The sequence below is a fragment of the Apodemus sylvaticus genome, chromosome 2 (genome assembly GCF_947179515.1).
Source record: "Apodemus sylvaticus chromosome 2, mApoSyl1.1, whole genome shotgun sequence".
Classification (NCBI taxonomy): Eukaryota; Metazoa; Chordata; class Mammalia; order Rodentia; family Muridae; genus Apodemus; species Apodemus sylvaticus.
Window position 1 is genome coordinate 8,662,164 of NC_067473.1, and position 23,784 is coordinate 8,685,947.

The 23,784-nt window shown below is 41.4% G+C and overlaps 1 protein-coding gene across 3 annotated transcripts in view; it reads right to left on the minus strand.

Moving 5' to 3' along the window:
• The window catches only part of Gsap (gamma-secretase activating protein), a 93,168-nt gene that overhangs the window by 37,219 nt on the left and 32,165 nt on the right, over positions 1-23,784 (minus strand). For 2 of the 3 annotated variants that reach the window (XR_007976545.1, XM_052173099.1), the window contains exons 9-16: positions 17,158-17,262; positions 16,683-16,742; positions 13,175-13,218; positions 11,779-11,864; positions 6,674-6,751; positions 5,069-5,146; positions 1,507-1,599; positions 1,142-1,359 (exon numbers count right to left, since the gene is read on the minus strand). Coding sequence is in view for 2 of the 3 variants with exons in the window: in XM_052173099.1 (XP_052029059.1) it covers positions 1,142-1,359; positions 1,507-1,599; positions 5,069-5,146; positions 6,674-6,751; positions 11,779-11,864; positions 13,175-13,218; positions 16,683-16,742; positions 17,158-17,262 (762 nt within the window). In the remaining variant the exon portion in view is untranslated. The remainder of the gene's footprint in view (positions 1-1,141; positions 1,360-1,506; positions 1,600-5,068; positions 5,147-6,673; positions 6,752-11,778; positions 11,865-13,174; positions 13,219-16,682; positions 16,743-17,157; positions 17,263-23,784) is intronic. The other variant, XM_052173100.1, reaches the window with a different exon arrangement.

A 23,784-nucleotide genomic window follows, 5' to 3' on the forward strand; every position in this document is an offset into this window, starting at 1 on the left:
AAATGTAATAAGCATTTCCCACAAGATCTTAGACCTTTGATGTTTGTTTCTTCGAAGAAGGTTGGGACAGGAATTAATTCTATTTTCCAAGATATCATCAAACTTACTGTGTAGCCCAGGCTGGCCTTGAACTCATAGAAATCTCCTGTCTCAGCATTTAGGATTGCAGATGTGAGGCACTATACCTGGCCTGCTTGGCCCTTTCAATAACGTATCACACCATATACAAACAGGGAGAGGGGGATCAGGCCATCTAAGAAACTCATTATTTGCCGAGCATGTCCTTGCAGCACTAGTTTACGGGACTGAGTACTGAGTTTGGGGGCTCACACCTGCAATCTCAGCTCTTGGGGAAACCAATGAGAAGTGCTTCAAATGTGAGGCCAGAGTGAGTCACCAAGCAAGTACCAGACCACCCTGGGCTACAGAGCAAAACCTCATCTCAGGAAAACAGAGAAAGGAAGACGAGAGTGCAGAGGCAGGGGCTGCCCTTTATCTGTAGGAGATACATTTCAAGACCCCATGAGAGCCGAAATCACAGTCAGCAACAAACCTTAGCCACACTGACAAGACAGTATCTTTTGTCCCATTAAGTCAAGAGCTTTCAACTTCTCATTTAAAGGAAATACTTTATGGCTTCTCTCTGGCATATCTAAATGTCATGGCCATTATTAGGTAGAACATGAGCCTACAAACACAAGCACTACACAGTACACGGTACTGGGATATGATCTGGTAACACAGCAACTGCTACATGAGGAGCAGACTGGTAGAAAATTCAACGTGAAGACACAGGACAGAGTGACAGTTCATAACCCAGGCCGGGTGGAGCAGGATGGCACAGATGTCATCACACGACTTAGAAGAGCATGCCACTTAAACGGTATGAAGTGCTTCTTTGGGGACTTCTCCATTTAATAGCCAGAGCTGATCTAAGATATCTGAATTGATGGGTACAGGGAACAACTGAACTCAAGACAGATGGATGCTCCTTCACAGCCTGAGGTCCGGCACTGAGCCAATCAGAGAAGAAGCACCAAGGACGACTGTGCTCAAGCAAAGAAACTGTTACAGAGCAAAACTATGTAAGTACACTCAGTGTCATCTGTTGCCAGTTTTTAAGCTCGAGCAATCTTCTTACCTGTTCTTCTGGGAAACCGGGATCTTGACCACAGGATAGCATACAGTGTAGTGCAGCCATTTTCTCACTGTCTAGACGGGCGTTCCACAGGAACCGCATCAAGTATGACTGGTCAAGGGTTGCTCTATAGACCTTTCCAGAATAGAAGTCCACAATCAGGGACCCCGGCAGGGACTGCAAAGGACTTGGAGGTAGCACAGTAGCCATTTTGTCATTTCCTAGCAAACAGAAAAAAACAAAAAACAAAAAAAAAACAAACAAAAAACCGAAAAAGCAGATCACAAAACAAAACATGGCACTCAGTCACTCAAGTCAGCGCAAGCCTATGGAGAGCATCCTGGAGACAACCTAAGCTCCATCTTTACCTGCCAGAAACAGACTGTGGCAAATCAAGTCTGGATGCTGAATGTTAAGTAGATGAAGGAAATGGCCGGGGGAGTGAACAGCCACAAAGCAGCCTGTAGGAGAGAGAGATTGGATCATCCACCATCCACGCGGGATACAGTCTATCCAGGCACAGAGAAACCCCAGGACAACATGCTTTTCTTTGAATATAACCAAACAACGTTTTCGTTTGCTTGTTCCCGGTAGCACATGGTGGGACCCATGGGGGTATCTTCACCCTCGAAGCCAGATTGAATTGGCATTGTGTGTGCCTCACACCCTTGTTTATACCTATAGTTTTGTTTCTGAGTCAACAGTTGCTTTATGGGAATCTAAGTGATCTGGAAGGAAATTAGAATAAAATTATCAAGCACCAGGAATGACTTTTTAGTGTGATATGCTGGGGATAGAGCGTGTAATGGGAATTTTCTTCATCTTTTTGATGGCTTGAGGAACCTCATGGGGGTTCGCCCATCATTATCATTTTGTTTAGGAAATTTTAAGATTGGTATTTATCAAGAGTGCGTCTCCGGGAGCTTTGACATTGCGTGGTTGTCGGTGGTTTTCTTGTGTCCCTAGCACCTAGAGTTGGCACAGTTTCTATACTATAGATATTTGCATAATCAGAACATATGTACCCAAATTGAGACAAAATATAAAAACAGGCTCCTAGGATCTAAGGGAAACAGAGAAGCGAATTTCATAAAAGAAAGTTCCATTTTCAGTCAGCTAGCTGGACTCCTCTCCTCAAAAGGCACATGCTAATCACTGCTATAGAAGGCGCCCGTGGAAAGAGGAGGATATAAAACTCCAACCAATCAACGTGTCCTTTCAGAAGGCAGGGATAAATAAATGCAATGCAAAGAATTGCAAACTCTTATCATTGTGGCAATACTACTGTGACAAATGAAAGACATTATTTAGAGGGCCCTACTAGAAAGGTGTGGGTATCCAGTTGATGGTTTGTATGTGGCTGGCCCAGGGAGTAGCACTATTAGGAGGTGTGATCTTGTTGGAGTGGACATCACTGTGGGTGTCACTGTGGGCGTGGGCTTCAGACCCTCATCCTTACTGCCTGGAAGTCAGTCTTCCACTAGTAGCCTTCGGATGAAGATGTAGAACTCTCAGCTCCACCTGCACCATGCCTGCTTGGATGCTGTCACACTTCTGCCTTAATGATAAGAGACTGAAGCTCTGAACCTATAAGGCAGCCCCAGTTAAACATTGTCCTTTATAAGACTTGTTTTGGTCCTGGTGTCTGCTCACAGCAGTAAAACCCTAAGTAAGACACCAATGATGTATGTTAACTCCTAGCATGACTATTTAATCAATGTATTGTGGTAGTGCTATGTCCCAGGATAAGGACATTTGAAAATACAGTAAGGTAGTGTAGGGTGACACATCCTGGGGATAGTGTGGGAGATTCCTACTAATGTTTGTTTAGTGACCTCCAGGGCTTCTATCCACAGGGTGCAGGACAGTGGCATAATAAACATTAGTGCTTCATCTAAAAACATCAGTGTCAGGGTCAGTGGAGTCCTTACTCGGGCACTGACCCGCAGACCCGTGACTCTGTCACCTTAGAAAAGGTCCTACCACATTTATTTACTTGTGTGTGTGTGTGTGGGGGGCACGTTGAGAACTTGTGTGAATCTTCCACAAGTCCCTGGGACTGAACGTGGCTCAGGCTTGTGATCCTCACCTGCTGAGCCACGTGGCCTACCCTGGGTTAACTCTTCATGAAGAGAAACTGTTGCAAGTGTGATTAGAACCTTGAGTGAGGAAGGAGTCATCCTAGTAGACTCAGTGAGGTGGAGTGTTAGAGTGTTACTAAGAGGAGGGGAAGGAGGAACTGGCCTGCAGAAGGTGACACACAGTGTCACCACACAGTGACAGAGCAACCTGAGTGATAAGAGTAGTCTCTAGAGGCCAGACGAGACAGGAAGGAAGTTCTTCCTCAGATGCTGCAGAAGGAACCAGTCCTGCCCACACTTGATTTTACTTTCCCGGCACTCCGTCCCCCTCCCGATTTCTGAACTCTAGCCTGGAATCAGAATGTCTGAGCTGCTTTAAGCCATGCCTTTGTGGTCATTTGTAAAACAGAGATGGAGAATGATAGAGTGTCTCTTAAGAGAGACACTGACAAGATCCTGGCCACAAAATTAACCCTTTCTCAACCTCCGCTTCATTTTTTGGGAGATGTGAATATCATTCTCGGGCAAAATGGTTGTAACAATCAAAAATAAGTAAAATATATAACATACAATATTTATTAAATGGTGGTTTTTATTTATGGGAATGTCTGACAGATGTAGATACTGTTGTGTGACTATTTCCTCCTCCATTCCAAAACATCCCTCAGGGGAGGAAGAGCAGAGGCTCACCTGTGTTCCTATAGGAAAGCTCAGTAAACACACTGGTTTGCCAAGATGGAATCATTTCTTTGGTGTGCTGTTGCCCTATAGGGATTTCTGTGTTTCCCCAGGAAAAGTAATGCTAAATTTAAGTTTCTGTATTTAAATCAGTGTAAGCCCTTTTCAGCAGGCTAATAATAAACGGAAATTATAAGCAATGGAGGACAAAACATACTTCTCAAAACAGTAACTGTTAACATGAAGACTCCCTCAAGAACCGTTTAAATCCTGGACACAGCTTTATAGCTGTTAATAAATCCTGCTCAAGAAGGGAGGACAGCTGTGTGAGCCAGGCTGCTGTTACAAGCTCTGGACTGAGTCATGCTTTTCCCAGGAGGAGAACAGGAAAGGCACAGTTAGTTAGTGGACAGGCTCCCATCACCACTGAGATGCGCGCAGACTCGGGAGCCAGTCTATCTCCCGCCTCATCGCAGGAAGCAATAGAGCCAGACCGTTTCCCACAGGTCCAAGATCCTGTCAAATGTGCCATGCGCTTAGCAAAAGATCCTTATCCTTGCCAATAGTGTCATGTCACATAAAAACCTTGAGGGCTTATCTTTAGTTTTCCCATCCCCAGTTTCCTCAGCCTCAGTTGGCCACAGAAGCAGATTGACCAGCAAGCAGTGACGGGAGAACACAGTAAAGAATCACGTGCCGTAAGCCCAAAGCTTTCCTTCTCTAAATCCTGAGTCCCTCGAGTATGTGAGCAGGTCCCAGAGCTGCTGTCACTCACACCTTGTGCCCTGTGCCCAACCTTCCACACAGCAGAAAAGCTTCTCTCATACGGAGAATCAGGAAATCCTTTCTACAGGGTGCCTGGATCAGAATGTACTGTAGACAAGGGTGGGAGGGCATTTTCTTGATTAATAATTGATGTAGGAGGGCCCAGTCCACTGTGGGAGGTGCATCCCCTAGGCAAATAGGCATAAGAGAGCATGCTGAGCACATCCAGAAGAGAGAGAGAGACCAAGAGAGATAGCAAACCAGAAAACAAGCAGAATTCCTGCCTCAGCTCTGACCTTAGCGCCTGTCCTTGACCTCCCCTGATGGTGTCTGTTAGCTGAAACAAAGCCTTTCACACAGGTTGTGTGTTTACCACAGCAACAGAAGAGCAAACCAGAATACCCACCAAGGTTGAGGAAAGTGATTCCGTTAGGGACCTGTGTGTCAGCGCTTCCAGGAGCTGCAGTGAAGGTCTTTCTGTATCCTGCGAATGAAGAGCGCGAAGCCAGAGAAAGTTAGAGTCAGAAACGAAAGGTTCTGCCTGGCCTCATGCTGCACAGCAGTCTCCTGGACAGGGCAGAGCCCTGCTGGTTCTAGAATATACGGTGCCCTCGCTCTCCAAACGCTGCTAAGGTGGACCGTCTACCATGTCTGAGGACAGTCACAGTGGAGCAGATGTTCCAGCTGAGGCAGAAACCCAGACAGCAGGGATGGCTTGTATAAGGAAGGTAGGGTCCAGGGGGGTCCACTCAGTGGTCACGGGGTTCGTTTCTATGCACTACGGCTTTTGCCAGCCCTCTAAGATGTCTCCAGCCCACACTCCCACCTTTAGCTAGAAAGGGAGCAAGCCACCTGTGCAACTGTGTCCGACTTGCTCTTCTCCTCTGACTCCGTCTATGGCTGACTGGACTCAGTACTTGGCCTCATTATGTCAATTATTAGAAACACATAAATGTATCTTACACAAGCTTACAGTACTTAAGAATAGGTCTACATCTAGTTCTGAAGTTACTTTTAGTTATTCCATTAAAAAATTCTTAAACTCTCCTGTCTGTATCTCTATCACCCTAGTAACATCAGGCTGAGGGATTCTAAACTTTTGTGTGGCTTGGCGTAAAAAATAAATGAGTCCTGGGACAGAAATTCCATCTTTAAAAATGTTTCAACCACGCTCGTAACATATACTCTATAAATATAAAAAAAAATTTTTTAGACAGGGTTTCGGCTATACTGGCCTAGCTGGCCAGGAACTTATTCTGTAGACCAGGCTGGCCTGGAATTCACAGAAATCCTCCTGCCTCTGCCTCTGCCTCCTGAGTGCTAAAATCAAAGATATATACCACTCTGCCTGGCATAATTATAAATTTTGAGGAATTAAACAAATATGCAAAAATCCTCCTTAGTATGGTTCAGACTAAAACTATTGCAGGCCATGCAGGACTTCAGAAGTGGCAGGGGCTGGCAGTTCACCCCAGGCCCCAGAATGTGGCTTATCAGCATCACAGGCTACATGTGAAATGAAATCAGTATCTTAGTCTGACACAGGCTACATGTGAAATGAAATCAGTATCTTAGTCTGACACAGGCTACATGTGAAATGAAATCAGTATCTTAGTCTGATGACATAGCATATTCTGGAGTGTCAGTGTATTTATATTTGAGAGCATAGAAGGTTTTTAACTAAACCCCTATGTAAGTACCCATTTGAATTAAAGCTATAGACAATGTTCCAATTACTAATAACTAGATGGCAAACCAACACATTTTGGTAAATACATTCATTAGAAATGGTCTATAGTCTAGAACAAGTGATAGGCTGGTATAAAAACATATAGATATTACCTATTTTACTATTTACCATTAATGAATTTCTTCATAAGACATATCTATACAGTTAAGTATAAAATATACTGATAAAATTGTTTGCTAAATGTTAAGCTCTTCACAACTTCATTTGTTACTAGTTGGAAAAGTAAAATGTAAACATAAAGGAGAATAAATAGAACATTACCTTTATGGAGGTAAAACACTGAATACGTGATTTCTTCCCCAGACTCAGACTTTGGGCTGTAACACACACACAGACTCCCTGGGAAAAGAAGGTATTTGACGGTATTTAAATAATCTGCATCCTGGGCCATTATTCATCTACTTCTATTCCTTTAGATGTTCTTCTTCATCTTACTTTGTAGATTATTCCTAAATTCACAAAGTGATAATGAAATGAAATTTCAGCCAGCACTTAGCATCCACAGTTAGTAGCAGGTTATGAAGGGTAGAAATGAACAGACATACGGGAAGCTGCAGTAGTCTAGGAAAGGTCCCGCCACCATGAAATGCTGGTAAATGTACACACACTGCCATCTTACCCTGCTGTCCCCCACAAAGGCATCTCGCACAGCTCTGGACCCCAGCTATCCAAACTGTGTTCTCTCTAAAGAAAGCATCCAATTCTATTTAAGCAACACTGAACCAAGAACCCTGGACCTTTCCTACGAGCAGCGAGAGTCAATGCAGTATGTGAGGCTATGCTCATCAAAGCTGGGGCCCTGACAGCCTTGGCCCATGTCCAAGGGCAGGGCCTAGCATGGCCTCCCCTTCTTTCTCAGTAACTAAAACTCTGCATTCCCTCCCTGCAGTATCTGTGGCTAATGTCGGTTGGGGACCAATGAAGACGTTATACTTAAATTGCTCCGTGTTGAGCATCCTCATCAAAATCGCCTGAACAACACACGCTTCACGTTTTAGACTCTTGCAGACTCTGAAATGGGCCTTCCTGGCTGCGTATCCCGAGGCAGGCTAGCTTTGTCCTGTTAGAGTTCTGCAGTGAAGCCCGGGCTGGCCTGGAATTCACTGAGCACAGCAGGCTGCCTTCGCCTCAGTCTTTGTCCCTCTGTCTCCAAAGCTCTTGGCTTAGGAAGCTCCTTGCCTTTGCTGTTCACTCTCTAAGCCTCTGTTTCCTCACCTGTACATTCAGAAAATACAGAAACCACTTAAAAGGTTCTTCTATGAGAACTCAATAATCTATATAGATCTCTAGCAAAAATACTTATATCTGGATCTAAATATTAGCAGCTATTATTACTGCTCCAGAATAATTTGGCTGCTATTTATAAGCTGGAGGAAGTCACAGTTTGAAGAAATAAAATACACTCTTAATGCAATATCCAGAGACTTTTAGTAAATATTCATCACTGATGAAGATAACATCTCCACATTGGCTAGCCATTGAGAACCAGTTAGACAATGAAAACTATTACAGACAAGTTTTCCAAGGGAAATTATCTCATTGGAACAATTATTTAAAGGCCCCATGAAATGTTCCAACACTGACCTGATTCCGAGAACTTCCATCATGCGAGCAAGAAGGAGGGTCTTCAGTGCCCCCGCTAGCTGCCTCGGCCCCTCAACAGAGAGATGCACAGGCAGCTAACTTAGATCTCCCAAGATAATTTAACCACAGTTCCCAGCCATAGTCAGGACTGACCATCAGATATGGAAGCAAAGAAAATATTTTCTTTTCAGTGATGAAGTCTGATTGGCCTTCCTACTGCCATGGATTTACTATAAATGTCTGCATAAATTCATAATCTTAGGTGATTATGGCCCTGACAAGAATGCCAGCACTTGGTCCACCCATCGTTTCAGATTTTAGCCTTTCATTCCTTGGATCGCATCCAGCTTCACTTCCTAGAGCACAGACATTCAGGACAAAGGCACAGCCAGGGCAGGGGGAGGGGCAACCGTGGTAATGATGAATGGCCGTCAATCACCATCACTGTCATCACAGTGGGGCCCTCAACCTTCCTTTCTCAAGCCATGAGTCCTGGTTTCGAGGCCCAGACCTACACTATCTCAGAGCCAGGTCTGAGTGAGGCAACTCTGGACCTTTCTCTAATCTTACTTTGTTGAAGTAGACCTCAGAGAAAGAAACCAGAAAGGGGAGCTTGGTCCAGAAAGCTCCCCCAAATAGAAAATTATAGTGCCATTCTCCCCAAACAGTAAACAGCAGAACAGCCCAGCCAAGCAAAATTATCTGCAACCCCAGACCACGGCACTTCTCCCATTTGCCAGGGGCTGATTTCACATAAGAAATGGCATGCAAAGTGGTTCCCCACAAAATGGAGACACCGCTGTCCACCCTACCCACACATGGTCCTGTCACTGCCTTACCAACTACTCTTTTTGCAGTATACTAAATAAACCTGTTTTCTATTTATTCTGGCCTATAGGGAGAATTCTTTCACCAACCTGCAAAGCAGCATCACAGTTTTGCTTATTTTAACCATAGCGGTAAGAACTCGTTTTTTTCAAACCTAACTAGAAAAAGATATGAGAACTGGCAACTTATTACTCCAAAGCTACAACAAAATGGTTCACAGCTTTTTTATCTTAACTCTGGGAGGTTGTTTGGAACAGACTGACATTCTTTACTGCAAATCTGACTGAAGAACAAGGCCCATTTTCTATGCTCTTTACACATCGCCAGGAAAGGAAAAGACCCAATGTGCTATTAAAAAAGTTGTATTAGCCCTTTTGTATATTATTGTTGCTACTGTTCATGAGTTCCTCTGAGTAAACTCAAATGGAGAAATCCACAGAGATTTAAAGCATGAAGAGGTTGTTTATATATCCGACAGCAAAGAGAGCAGGAAAGCGCCCACCCAGTTCATCCCACCAGCAAAAATCTATCAGTCTTTCCTGCCAGGACTTATCCCATTTTTTCCTTCCCCACTAAATATATCCTGTGAGCATTTAAACAACCAGAGTTAAAAAAAAAAATCCCTGAATCCCAATTCCACCCTCTGTTGCTGCCTCCCTCACAAGCTTCTATGACTTTTCTATCTCTTTGTGATGCTCAACTAAAGCAGAACCCAGCTCTCCCTCCAGTTGCCCAAGATGGTGGCTCACAGGCCTGCCCCTGGGAGCTCCACCGCTGGAGATACCACTGGCCCTTCTCCTGGGGGAGGCAGCGCTCTGCCTTTGGGTCCTGACAAATGTTTGCTCCTCTCTCCTCACAAGACATCCCTTTTCAATTAGACACTCCCAGATATTCTTCCTCAATGCCTCCCCTTCTCACCGTATCCTCCGCCTCCAGGGGCTTCACTCTGACAACTCCCACATTTACCCATCATCACCCCTGACCCTTCTTCTACATTCCAGGTCTCTTAGTTAACATGCTCAGAAGAAAGCTCATCATCTTCCTTCATGACTCCCACCAAAGCTCCTATACTTGAGTGAATGACATCCCTGTTCACCTGCGGATGCCAGAAACCCGAGGGTCTTTCCTCTCCACCTCGTTACAGGATGGCATCTCTGAGAAACAAAACACCCATCTGTCCCTCTATATTCTTTGCCCATTGTGCTTCAAGTCCCGTTGTCTCAAATGTGACTCTGATCTCATCTGAACTTGACCTTCTCTTGCCTCCTCTCTCACCTTTCTCCATCCAGCAGCCACAGTGACTGCCTTGTGTTACAATTGTCACTGCGCATTAATGACACAGAGGGCAGGCCTCACTGTGACATTGTTTCTACATGTCTCACATGTAGAATCAAGACCTAGGTAAAATATTAAGGTCTAGATGGAATGGTAAAGCCTAGGTAACTGTTGCCTGCCTAGCCTGCCATTTTTTGCTATTACTAATATCATTAGGAAACTTTCTCCTACATTGTTTCTGCTGTTTCTAGGAACTTTCTCATGCCCACGTTGATTACATATTCTGTTAGAGTCTGCGCCCTTGGAAACCAATCACAATAGAAGTCAGAATTGCTTGGATCCAAACCAACCAGCCAGCAGCACTTCCTGCACTTGTGTATGAGCTTTTATGGTATTTGCCTTTATAAGCTGCCCCTGAGATGGACCCCAACATAAGAGAGACACCTGCACCAATACGAGAAGCTATTTGGAGTAAGACTTCCATTTTGAGTAGGGGTTGAGAAAGGTTTAAGTTCCCAAGACCTCCCTGGGAACTGACGACCTGGGAAGAGACATGTACATGGGTGACTGACATCCTGGTTGGGAAGTTAAGACATGAAGGTTAGACAAGGCAAGTCCCCTGCCACAGTTGCATACCCCAAACAATGGGAGCAGAATAAGCGTACAACAAAGACATGTTCCTAAGGAAGTACCCTATTAAACCCTGATTGAGAGATTAACTTGGCACAGATATTTATAGATCTCAGGCTTAAAATGTCCTATAGGTTCTTAACTCACGGTCACAATTGGCTCCCAAATCTGACCTATGTCCCTGACCAATTAGTCTTGGAGTGATTTGACTCAGTTTGACTGAGATCAGTTGTCTGAGCAGTGATTCCCAGACCCCAACATTATGCAGGCATAGACTAGCACAGAGTGCTCACAGGCACCTTCCCAACCACCCCTCCCTTCTCTATATAAACAGCTATGTGTTGAGCTCTGCTCTGAGGTCTACAATGGCAGCTATGACATAGTATTTAAACCCAGGTGCAGGGGTTTTGATTCCAAACCTGGGCCAGTGACATAGCTCCACAGCTGAGAGCAATTGTCCCCAAGCCTGTTGAGGCGGAACTCCATCCTGGAGTCCACAAGGTGAAGGAATCCCCTCCCACAACTCATCCTCTCACCTCCACATGCATACATGCAATGGCACACATGTACCCACAGACATACATGAAAAACATGTAAAAAATAAATAAATATTTAGACCCCAACACATCAGTAAGGCTGACACAGAAAGCATTTCCAGCCCCATAGGAAATTTTGCTTTGAATAAATATGCATCTACCCACTCTATTTAAACAATACCAATAAAACCTATTAAAACCTATTGGTGATGGTTTCTTTCATAAATACAATATATATAATTATAATGGAAGTGACAGAAAAGGGTAATATTATACTGGCTAGGCCTATGAATGTATGTTTAATATTCACTTGATTTTTAAAATAATGTGGCTATTATAATTCATTTTCTTTCTTTATTTAATAATACTTTCATAAATAACAATTTATTTAACAATGTTGTTCAAACAGTTGAACCATAATGGCATTTTCTATAGAACTCAAGTTCTATACAAATTACATAGGACTTGTATATAAATTCTAATAAAAGTTGGTAAGCATGATCCTGACTCTACCTGTATGGTTGGTAAAAATGCAGAGAGAAGGCTGATTGCTTAGCTTCTCTTGGTCCTGATGATAATCATATCCAAAGTTGATGAGTCTAAGATTATAAAGGGAAAGAAATTATTGAATGCATTAAAAAAATGTACTCCTCTCATACGTGCTAGAAGCACACCACCACACTCACAGAGGTAGAGAAATCTATACATTTCATCAGACAATGTTTGTTAAATAATGTAAAACAGTGACTAAAAACATAAGTGGTGCTTAAAGGTGTGGGTCTGCCATTAGACAGAAAATAATTTTATTTACAATATATATTTGTATAATTTTTGATTTATACTAATATTATCTAAAATATAATACTATGTTTTGATTGTTTTTTGTTTTGGTTTTGTTTTGTTTTGTTTTGTTTTGTTTGCTTTTTTTCAAGACAGGGTTTCTCTGTATAGCCCTGGCTGTCCTGGAACTCACTCAGTAGACCGGGCTGGCCTCAAACTCAGAAATACGCCTGCCTCTGCCTCTCAAGTGCTGGAATTAAGATGTGCACCACCACTGCCCAGCTATGTTTTGAAATAGGCATAATTAAGTATCTATATATGTTTAAATAAAGCTTGTAAAATACTGAACAGTTTAAGACCACCATCACTCATTCTTTTCTTCTGGCCTTTGATGTCCCATGTTTTATCTTATTGTTTTTTTTTAATGCTATAGCTTTTTAATACACATTAAATACTCTAAAGTCTTGCCTTTGTGTAAAGATGAAAACAGGAAAAAAAAATAAAATCAAAAGACTGGGATGAGTTACAAGTGGGTTGATCTGTGACCTTTTGTTGATAATAAGAAAATATTTTGATGTTTGATCTAAATGCATTCATACTGACTCATAAACCCTCTCTGTTTAATCACAAGGAGTCAAGCACTTCCACACATCAAAATAAATGCAGGTGCTATGCAGGAAAACACGGCTAAGAAAATTAACACAGTTGGCTTTATACATTTAATCCTGTCTCCATGCTTAATAAATCAGTTTATAGACTATAAAGAATAAGAATATTAAAAATAGATCCACAAGGGGCTAGGCATGGCTCATCAATTAAGAGCACCAGCTGCTCCTCTGGAGGACCCAGGCTTGATAATCAGAACACACACAACAGCTCACAGCTGCCTGTAACTCCAGTTCCAGGGGATCTGACACCCTCTTCTGGTATCTGCAAACACTGTACACATGTGGTACACACATATATGCAGGCTAAACATCCACACACACAAAATGAAAATAAGAAATCTTAAAGTAGATGCACAGAGTATCAGATTGTCCGAGTATCTATCTACCACAAGTAGGAAAAGGTGTCACCGTCTTGCTACCTATAAATGTCTATGAAATTCAACATTCTATGGATGACTTACTTAAATCTCAAGCCACTTAACGATATGTCCAAGGGCATTTCAAACTGTAAAAAAAAAAAAAGAGCATTAAATGGCATCATCATAGACATTACAGACCTTCCTCCAGAAGATAGCACATGGACGGGTTGTTCAGTGACAAATGCTCATCCATGAAAAAAAATGTAAATAAGCAATATACAGAATGAATATAAATATACATACATATACATATTCATATACACACACAGTAAAAGTGAATGGAAGAGGAGGCCATGAATTTAGAGAAGAATGAGGGGGAAGGGGAAATTTAACTATATTATAATCTCAAAAAGATTAAATAAAAAATGGTATTACATGATAATGGTTATGATCTGCTTGCCTGTCACTGTACCAATACCAGGCAGTTTTTAACACTATTGCTCTGTAGTACTGCTTGAGGTCTGGGATACTGATTCTCCCAGATATTCTATTACTGTTGAGGATAGTTTTCACTATCCTGGGTTTTTTGTTATTTCAGATGAGTTTGAGAATTGCTCTAAGCCTATGAAGAATTGAGTTGGGATTTTGATGAGGATTGCATTGAATCTGTATATTGCTTTTGTCAAGATGGCCATTTTTACTATATTAATCCTGCCAATGCAAGGAGCATGGAAGATTTTTCCATCTGCTGAGGTCTTCTTCGATTTCTTTCTTCAAAGACTTGAAGTTACTGTCATACAGATCTTTCACTTGTTTGGTTAAGAGTCACACCAAGGTACTTTATACTGTTTGTGGCTATTGTGAAGGGTGTCATTTCACTAATTTCTTTCTCAGCCTGTTTATCCTTTGTGTATAGGAAGGCTAGTGATTTGCTTGAGTTAATTTTATATCTAGCCACTTTGCTGAAGTTGTATGTCAGCTGTAGAAGTTTTCTGGTGGAGTTTTTTGGGTCACTTAAGTATGCTATCATATCATCTGCAAATAGTGATAGTTTGACTTCTTTCTTTCCAATTTGTATTCCTTTGACCTCCTTTTGTTGTCTAATTGCTCTGGCTAGAACTTCAAGTACTATATTGAATAAATATATATAGAGAGGGCAGCTTTGTCTAGTCCCTGATTTTAGTGGAATTGCTTCAAGTTTCTCTCCATTTACTTTGATGTTGGCTACTGGTTTCCTGTATATTGCTTTTATTATGTTTCGGTATGGGCCTTGAATTCCTGTTCTTTCCAAGACCTTTAACATAAAAGGATGCTGAATTTTATCAAAAGCTTTTTCAGCATCTAATAAAATGACCATGTAGTTTTTTTCTTTGAGACCTGGAAATGAACCCACAGAATTATGGTCACTTGATCTTTGACAAAGGAGCTACAACCATCTAGCTACAACCATCCAGTGGAAAAAAGATAGCCTTTTCAACAAATGGTGCTGGTTCAACTGGAGGTCAGCATGCAAAGGAATGCAAATTGATGCATTCTTATTGTCTTGTACTAAGATCAATGCACTAAGTCCAAGTGGATCAAGAACCTCCACATAAAACCAGATACACTGAAACTAATAGAAAAGAAACTGGGGAAGACCCTTGAGGACATGGGCACTGGGGAAAACTTCCTCAACAGCACACCAATAGTTTATGCTCTAAGATCAAGAATTGACAAATGGGACCTCATAAAACTACAAAGTTTCTATAAGGCAAAGATCACAAATTAACAAATGGGACCTCATAAAACTACAAAATTTCTATAAGGCAAAGGACATTGTCAAAAAAACAAAACAGTAACCAACAAATTTGGAAAAGATCTTTACCAGCACTACATCCAACAGAGGGCTTATATCCAAAATATACAAAGAACTCAAGAAGGTAGACTCCAGAGAGCCAAATATCCCCCTTAAAAAATGGGGTACCACCTGAGGAATAGCTGAGAAGCACCTAAAGAAATGTTCAACATCCTTAGCCATCAGAGAAATGCAAATCAAAACAACCCTGAGATTTCACCTCACACCAGTCAGAATGGCTAAGATCAAAAACTCTGGAGAAAACAGGTGCTGGTGAGGATGTGGAGAAAGAGGAACACTCCTCCACTGCTGGTGGGGTTGCAAGTTGGTACAAACACTCTGGAAATCAGTCTGGTGGTTCCTCAGAAAACTGGGCACTTCACTTCCAGAGGACCCTGCTATACCACTCCTGGGCATATACCCAGAGGAATCCCCAGCATGTAATAAGGACACATGCTCCACTATGTTCATAGCAGCCCTATTTATAATAGCCAGAAACTGGAAAGAACCCAGATGTCCCTCAACAGAGGAATGGATATAGAAAATGTGGTGTATATATACACAATGTAGTACTTACTATTCAGCCATTAGAAACAATGAATTCATGAAATTCTTAGTGAGGTACCTAAGTGAGGTAACCCAGTCTCAAAAGAACACTCATGGTATGAACTCACTGATAAACCGATATTAGCCTAGAAGCTTGGAATACCCAAGACACCATTCACATATCAAATGATGTCCAAAAAGAACGGAGGAGTGGCCCCTGGTCCTAGAAAGGCTCAGTGCAGCAGTGTAAGGGAATACCAGGACAGAGAGGTGGGAAGGTGTAGACTGTGAAACAGGGGGAGGGAAGAGGGCTTATGGGACTTTAGGGGAGTGGGGATCCAGGAAAGGGAAAAAATTACTTGAAATGTAAATAAAGAATATAGCAAATAAAAAACAAACAAACAAAATTCCCATGATAATGGTTGTGAATGCAATGCTAGGCTGGCCTGGTGGAAAAGAGTCCGTTTAGCTATCATCTCCAGAGGCTAGACCCACACTCCACAGCAGGAAGAACACCGGGAGCATCCTGGCATTTACAGACAGGACAGTCAGTGAACGCGCTTCCCTGCAGGGCTAACTCTGCCTTTAACTTGAATTATCACCAACAGACTGTATACTGTGGTAGGATGATTGGCAGCTGCCATCTTTCACAAGCCATAGATAGTCGTGGAAGGAAGGGAGCCTGGGATGTCTTTTGGAGTGGGTGAGCTAAAAATGAGGCAGGAAATGATAAGTCTTGTAACAGTGTGAAACCAATATGTGCTTGATACCAATATTGGTCCTAAGAAAGGAAGGAAATACTGTCCATCCCAGATAAAGACATAAGAGACAACTTCCCACAGACAGACTAATGCCAACAGCTTTTCCAAGGGTGATGCTGGGTACTTACTAAACTATACACTCTGACCTTCTTCCTCAAACCCATTCTATCCATGCCTGCTTTTGAGCCAAATGACTTGAAAGCACTTAGAGTGATCTACTCTGAATCACACCTACTACCTGTCCTCTAAGTCCCTGTTAGAGTGGTTACTTTAAAAACACACGTTCCTGTACATGGTATCCTCTTCACCTGTAACAGCTCCACATTTGTTAGGAGCTGAGGCCTTGTGACAGCACCAGCCAAGTTATTTGATCATGCAAGTGTCTGGTGCAATATCAAAAGGCCCAAATTCGTGCTAGTGATATCAACTCTAGTAAAATTTCCTAGGACCAATCATTCTATGTACTTACCATTAAGTTAAAACTTTCATCTGCCCAAAACTGGATGCATTTCAAGATACTCCTTGACTCCTAGAAAAGAAAGGCTTGCCATATTATCCCCAAAATAAAAAGGCTGAAGAGAAAACACAGACAAGAAACAATCATGAAAACCTGTTCATTATCTGTAATAAACCTTCATTGACTACCCCATTAAGGACACTGTGGCTATTAAAAAGCTACAGCAGGGGCTAGACAGATGCCTCAGTGTCTGGTAGGAGCACTGGCTGATCTTCCTGAGGACCTGGGCTCCTAACATCTGTAACTCTAGTTCCCAGGGATCTAACACCTCTTCTACTGTCCACAGGACTGCACATACATGGCACACAGATGTATATCCAAGTGAAACTTCCATATGTATAAAATAAAATAAATAAATGTTGACATAGCAACGATGTCGACATTATATTTTTTCCATAGAAACAGGTACCCATGGGCTAGTTTTTACCTTTAGTTCAATGAAGTATAGTCTCTGCTCTGACATATCCCATTGAGCCCAAACAAAGTCTTCAGCTATTCTTTCTCCTGAGAGATGGCTAGAATTTCTAATCACCTAGGGACAAAATGACTGAATAAGTATTTTTAAAATGACATCTTAAATTATTTTTACATGTTCTCTCCCTATGACACATGAAAATACCACTAATTTATTATTAGTACCTCCCATATCCAAAATACAGTTTTCCATAAAATTTTTAAGGCATCATTGCCTCTCTCCTAATGGCCTGGACTCTATTCTTCCTCTTAGCTCAACAGGTGGGTCAGCAGAGACCATACCTACCACAAAAATATCTGTATTAACAGAACCTGTGGGTCTATGTCTTTTTATTGGAGAATTGAGTCCATTAATATTAAGAGATATCAAGGAAAAGTGATTGTTGCTTCCTGTTATTTTTTGTTGTTAGAGGTGGAATTATATTTATGTAACTATCTTTTTTTGGATTGTTAATAGAAGATTATTTTCTTGCTTTTTCTAGGGTGTACTTTCCCTCCTTGTGACAGGACCCAACATTTTGCGGCATACAAGAAACACAGTTAGTGACAAAGACAGACACTACCTCAAAGAAAAAGGCTGGAAAACAATTTTCCAAGCAAATGGTCTCAAGAAACAAGCTGGAGTAGCCATTCTAATGTCAAATAAAATCAACTTTCAACCTAAATTATCAAAAAAGATAAGGAAGGACACTTCATACTCATTAAAGGAAAAATCTACAAAGAACTCTCATCTATGCTCCAAATACAAGTTTTTAAAACTCAAAGCACACATTGCACCACACATAATAATAGTGGGAGAATTCAACACCCCACTCTCATCAATGGACACATCATAGAAACAGAAACTAAACCAAGAAACAGTGAAACTACTGGAAGTTATGAAGCAAATGGATTATATATATATATATATATATACATATATATATATATATACATATATAATATTATATATATAAAACATTTTATCATTTTAAAACAAAATAATATACCTTCTTCTTAGCACCTCATGGTATCTTCTCCAAAATTGACCATAGAATCAGTCACAAAACAGGCCTCAACAGATACAAGAAGAATGAAATAATCCCATGTATCCTATCAGATCACCATGGATTGATGGTGATCTGCAATAACAGAAACAATAGAAGACATACACATTTCCATGTGAACAACACTCTTCTCAATGATAACTTGGTCAAGGAAGAATTAAAGAAAGAAATTAAAGACTTTTTAGAATTTAATGAAAATGAAGGCACAACATACCCAAACTTATGGGACACAATGAAAGCAGTTCTAAGAGGAAAGCTCATAGTTCTGAGTGCCTCCAAAAAGAAACTGGAAAGAGCATATACTAACAGCTTAACAACACATCTGAAAGCTCTAGAATAAAAAGAAGCAAATACACCCAAGATGAGTAGACAGCAGGAAATAATCAAACTCAGGGCTGAAATCAACCAAGTAAAAACAAACAAACAAAAAAACTATACAAAGAATCAACAAAACCAGGAGTTGGTCCTTTGAGAAAATAAACAAGATAGACAAACCCTTAGCCAGACTAACCAGAGGGCCCAGAGACAGTGTCCAAATTAATAAAATCAGAAATGAAAAGGGAGACATAACAACAGAAACTGAGTAAATCCAAAAAAATCATCAGATCCTACTACAAAAGCCTTTACTCAACAAAACTAGAAAACCTGGATGAAATGGACAATTTTGTAGACTGTCCCTTCCCCCCACAGCATTTAGCTGTGACCCTCCTGGCTGTCAAGCTGCAGCATTCCTGGCCTACAGCCTCCACCCTTCCCCTGGCGTTATCTCCGGCCCTTGTTGGCCCTTGTTCCGTTGGGAACAATACAGCCGCTTTCACCTTAACTACCAAGGCCGCCTCAGCGCAGCTCCACCCAGAGTGACTGAAAGAGCAGACAACTCGCCGAGAAGAAGATCCTATGAACTTGCGGCCATTTGGGGGGTAGGGTGGTTTTTCCAAAGATTATAAATATTGGCTTAATGATAGTAAAGTCAGTCTCTATGGGCAACTGTCCTCTTGACTCATTTCTCTTTCGCCCCCTTCCCATTAACCTCAGAATTCTCTTCCAGGTATTCCAGTTCGTATGTGGCCGCTGGCGGCAACAGTAGACAAATTCCAAATACCTAAGTTAAAATCAGGTTCAGATAAACCATCTAAACAGTTCCATAATCCCTAATGAAATAGAAGCAGTTATTAATAGTCTCCCAATCAAAAAAAAAAAAAAGCCCAGGACCAGAGATGGCTTTAGTGCAGACTTCTATCAGACCTTCAAAGAAGACCTAATACAAATACTCTTAAAACTTTTCCACAAAATACAAACAGAAGGACAGTACCCAATTCATTCTATGAAGCCACAATTACTCTGATACCTAAACCACACAAAGACCCAACAAAGAAGAACTTCAGACCAATTTTCCTTATGAATATCCATGCAAAACTACTCAGTAAAATTCTCACAAACCAAATCCAAGAACATATCAAAATGATCAAGCAGCCTTCATACCAGGGATGCAGGGATGGTTCAATATAAGGAAATACATCAACATAATCCACTATATAAACAAACTCAAAGGAAAAAAAGCTACTTGATCATTTCATTAGATTCTGAGAAAGCATTTGACAAAGTTTAACATCTCTTCATGATAAAAGTCTTAGAAAGATCAAGAATTCAAGGCCCATACCTAAACATAGTAAAAGAAATATACAGCAACCCAGTAGCCAACATCAAAGTAAATGGAGAGAAACTTGAAGCAATCCCACTAAAATCAGGGACTAGCTGCCCACTCTTTCTATACCTATTCAATATAGTACTCGAAGTCCTGGCCAGAGTAATTCGACAAGTCAAGAGGTCAAAGGGATACAAATTGGAAAGGAAGAGATCAAAATATCACTATTTGCAGATGATACGAAAGTATACTTAAGTGATGGTGAAAGTATACTTCCACCAGAGAACTCCTAAGCCAAAAAACAACTTCAGTAAAGTGGCTGGATATAACTCAAACGAATCAGTGGCCTTCTTCTACTCAAAGGATAAACAGGCTGAGAAAAAAATTAGAGAAAAAAATTCCTTCACAATAGTCACAAGCAATATAAAATACCTTGGTACGACTCTAACTAAACAAGTAAAAGATCTGTATAACAAGAACTTGAAGTCTCTGAAGAAAGAAATTGAAGAAGAGCTCAGAAGATGGAAAGATCTCCCATGTTCGTGGATTGGCAGGATTAATATAGTAAAAGTGGCCATCTGTCGAAAGCATTCTCCAGATTCAATGCAATCCCCATCAAAATTTCAACTCGATTCTTCATGGAGCTAGAAAGAGCAATTTGAAAATTCATCTAGAATAACCAAAATCCCAGGATAGCAAAAACTATTCTCAACAATAAAAGAACTTCTGGGGAAATCACCATCCCTGACTTCAAGCTGTACTACAGAGCAATAGTGATAAAAACTGCATAGTACTGGTACAGTGTGGCAGGCATGTAGATCAATGGAATAGAATTGAAGACCCAAAAATGAACCCACATACTTATGGTCACATGATCTTTGACAAAGGAGCTAAAACCATCCAGTGGAAAAAAAGACAGCATTTTCAACAAATGGTGCTGGTTCAACTGGCAGTTAGCATGTAGAAGAATGCAAATCAATCCATTCTTATCTCCTTGTACAAAGTTCAAGTCCAAGTGGATCAAGGACCTTCACATAAAACTAGATACACTGAAACTAACAGAAAAGAAAGTGGGGAAGACCCTTGAGCACATGGGCACAGGGAAAAAGTTCCTAGACAGAACACCAGTAGCTTATGCTCTAAAATCAAGAATTGACAAATGTGACCTCATAAAATTGCAAAGCTTCTGTAAGGCAAAGGACACTGTCAATAGGACAAAATGGCAACCAACAGACTGGGAAAAGATCTTTACCAGTCCTACATCCAATAGAGAGCTAATATCCAATATATACAAAGAACTCACAAAGTTAAACTCCAAAGAACCAAATAACCCTATTAAAAAAAACAAAGAATTCTCAACTGAGGAATACAGAATAGCTGAAAAGCACCTAAAGAAATGTTCAACATCCTTAGTCATCAGGAAAATGCAAATCAAAACAACCCTGACATTCCACCTTACACCAGTCAGAATGGCTGAGATCAAAAACTCAGGTGATAGCAGATGCTGGCGAGGATGTAGAGAAAGAGGAACACTCCTCCATTGCTAGTGGGATTGCAAGCTGATAAAACCATTCTGGAAATCAGTTTGATAGTTCCTTAGAAAATTGGACATAGTACTACCTGAGGACCCAGCTATACCACTCCTGGGCATATACCCAGAAGATGCTCCAACATGTAATAAGGACACATGCTCCACTATGTTCACTGCAGCCTTATTTATAATAGCCAGAGGCTGAAAAGAACCTAGATGTCCCTCAACTAAGGAGCGAATACAGAAAATGTGGTATATATATATATATATATACACATACATACATACATACATACAATGGAGTACTACTCAACTATTAAAAACAATGAGTTCATGAAATTCTTAGGCAAATGGATGGAACTAGAAAATATCATCCTGAGTGAGGTAACCCAATCAGAAAACACACATGGTATTATGCACTAACTGATAATTGGATATTAGCCCAAAAGCTAGGAACACCGAAGACACAATTCACAGACCAAATGAAGCTCAAGAAGAAGGAAAACCAAAGTGTGGATACTTTGGTCCTTCTTAGAAGGGGGAACAAAGCACCCATAGGAGGAAATACAGAGACTGAAGAAAGACCATCCAGAGACTGCCCCACCTGGGGATCCACCCCATATACAGTTACCAAACCCAGACACTATTGTGGATGCCAACAAATGCTTGCTGACAGGAGTCTGATATAGCTGTCTCCTGAGAGGCTCTGCCAGAGCCTGACATATACAGAGGGGGATGCTATCACCCAACCATTGAACTGAGTACAGGGTCCCCACCCCGCACACGCACTTGCACACACACGTGCGCGCATGAACACACATACACACACATTCTTTCTCCCTCCCTCTCTCCCTCCCTCCCTATCCCTGCCCCCCTCCCCCTTCCACTCTCTCTTTCCCCCTCCCCCTCTCTCCACAGCATCATTTGGCTCTCAAATTCTCTTCCAACCCACCCTTCAGCCTATGCTCATTCACATCGTAACATGTGTGCATATCATTCTCCAGGTTCTTGTTGCCACCACTGGGCTCTAAACACTACACCTCCCTGGGGCCACCAGCAGCCACAGCCCCACCCACACAGCCTGCTCATTTCCAGCCAGTTCCGCTGCTTTGAGGCTTTCAACAGTAGCTACATGATTAGTAAAAGTTGCTTCCCATTTCAGTTTTGTTCACAGCTTTAAAATCTTCAGAGAATTATCAACATTCTCAAAGAAAAATTATTTTGAAGGTTGGTGGGTAAAGGTACCTGCCACCAAGACTTACATACAACCTGAGTTGATCTCTGGGATAGAAGTTCAAAGTTCTCTATACTCCTCCCTCCCTCTCTCTCTCTCTCTCTCTCTCTCTCTCTCTCTCTCTCTCACACACACACACACACACACACACACACACACACATGCACACACTCACCTACCACAAACCACAAAAATAAATAAGTGTAAAATTTTAAAGGTTATCTTATATATATATTAAATATTAAATAAAATCATTTCTATATCTATACTATATTCAGAACTCATAAAAAAACTGTCAAGAAAAAGGTGTCCAAGTAGTAAAACAGATCAAAATATAATAAATAAATTTTCCAAAGAGCAAATTTAAATAGCCAGTAAACAGAGAAGGTACCCAAAGTAAATAAAGAGTAAAAGAAGCACAGACAGAGGTAACAGTAAGCTATCAGTTTACCATGGAAAATGTTAAAGGTAAATCTACCTCATACTCGAATACTCTGCTCGTAAAACTGAGTTTTTGAAAGGTAATTGGCAAACCCTCCAGAAACTTATCAAATGTACAGCCCCATCAACCTAGCTGTCCAATGCTGAGGATTTAGGCCAAAGGAACAAACGTACCCACATGTAAAGGATGGACGCAAAAGATAAGTCCGAGATGATTTGTTCTACAAAAAGCGGCAAGTGAATGGATGTCTGTGCACAGTAGAATGGCTGAAACGTCACAGACACTGTGACAGGACTGCTGTGCCCTTCCTCAGAAAATTAACCAAAGCTATTCTAGCTGGCTTCTCGATCATTACACACGAGTTGTCAAAGGTGGAAACAGAAGTGGAGTCAACCTAACTGAGGAAACCTGGAGACAAATGAAAGGACACATGCAGACGTCAGGCGAGCAGGGACCACAGACGTCAGGTGAGCGGGGACTACAGACGTCAGGTGAGCGGGGACCACAGATGTCAGGCAAGCAGGGACCACAGACATCAGGTGAGCGGGGACCACAGACATGCCCCATGTGCTGCACATGCAAATACATAAAACTTAGAGAAATACAATTAGCCACTCTTCTGGTCTCTCATCACAAAGGCAGAGATTATGATTCTATCTGGTAAAAACAACTGATTTCCCCA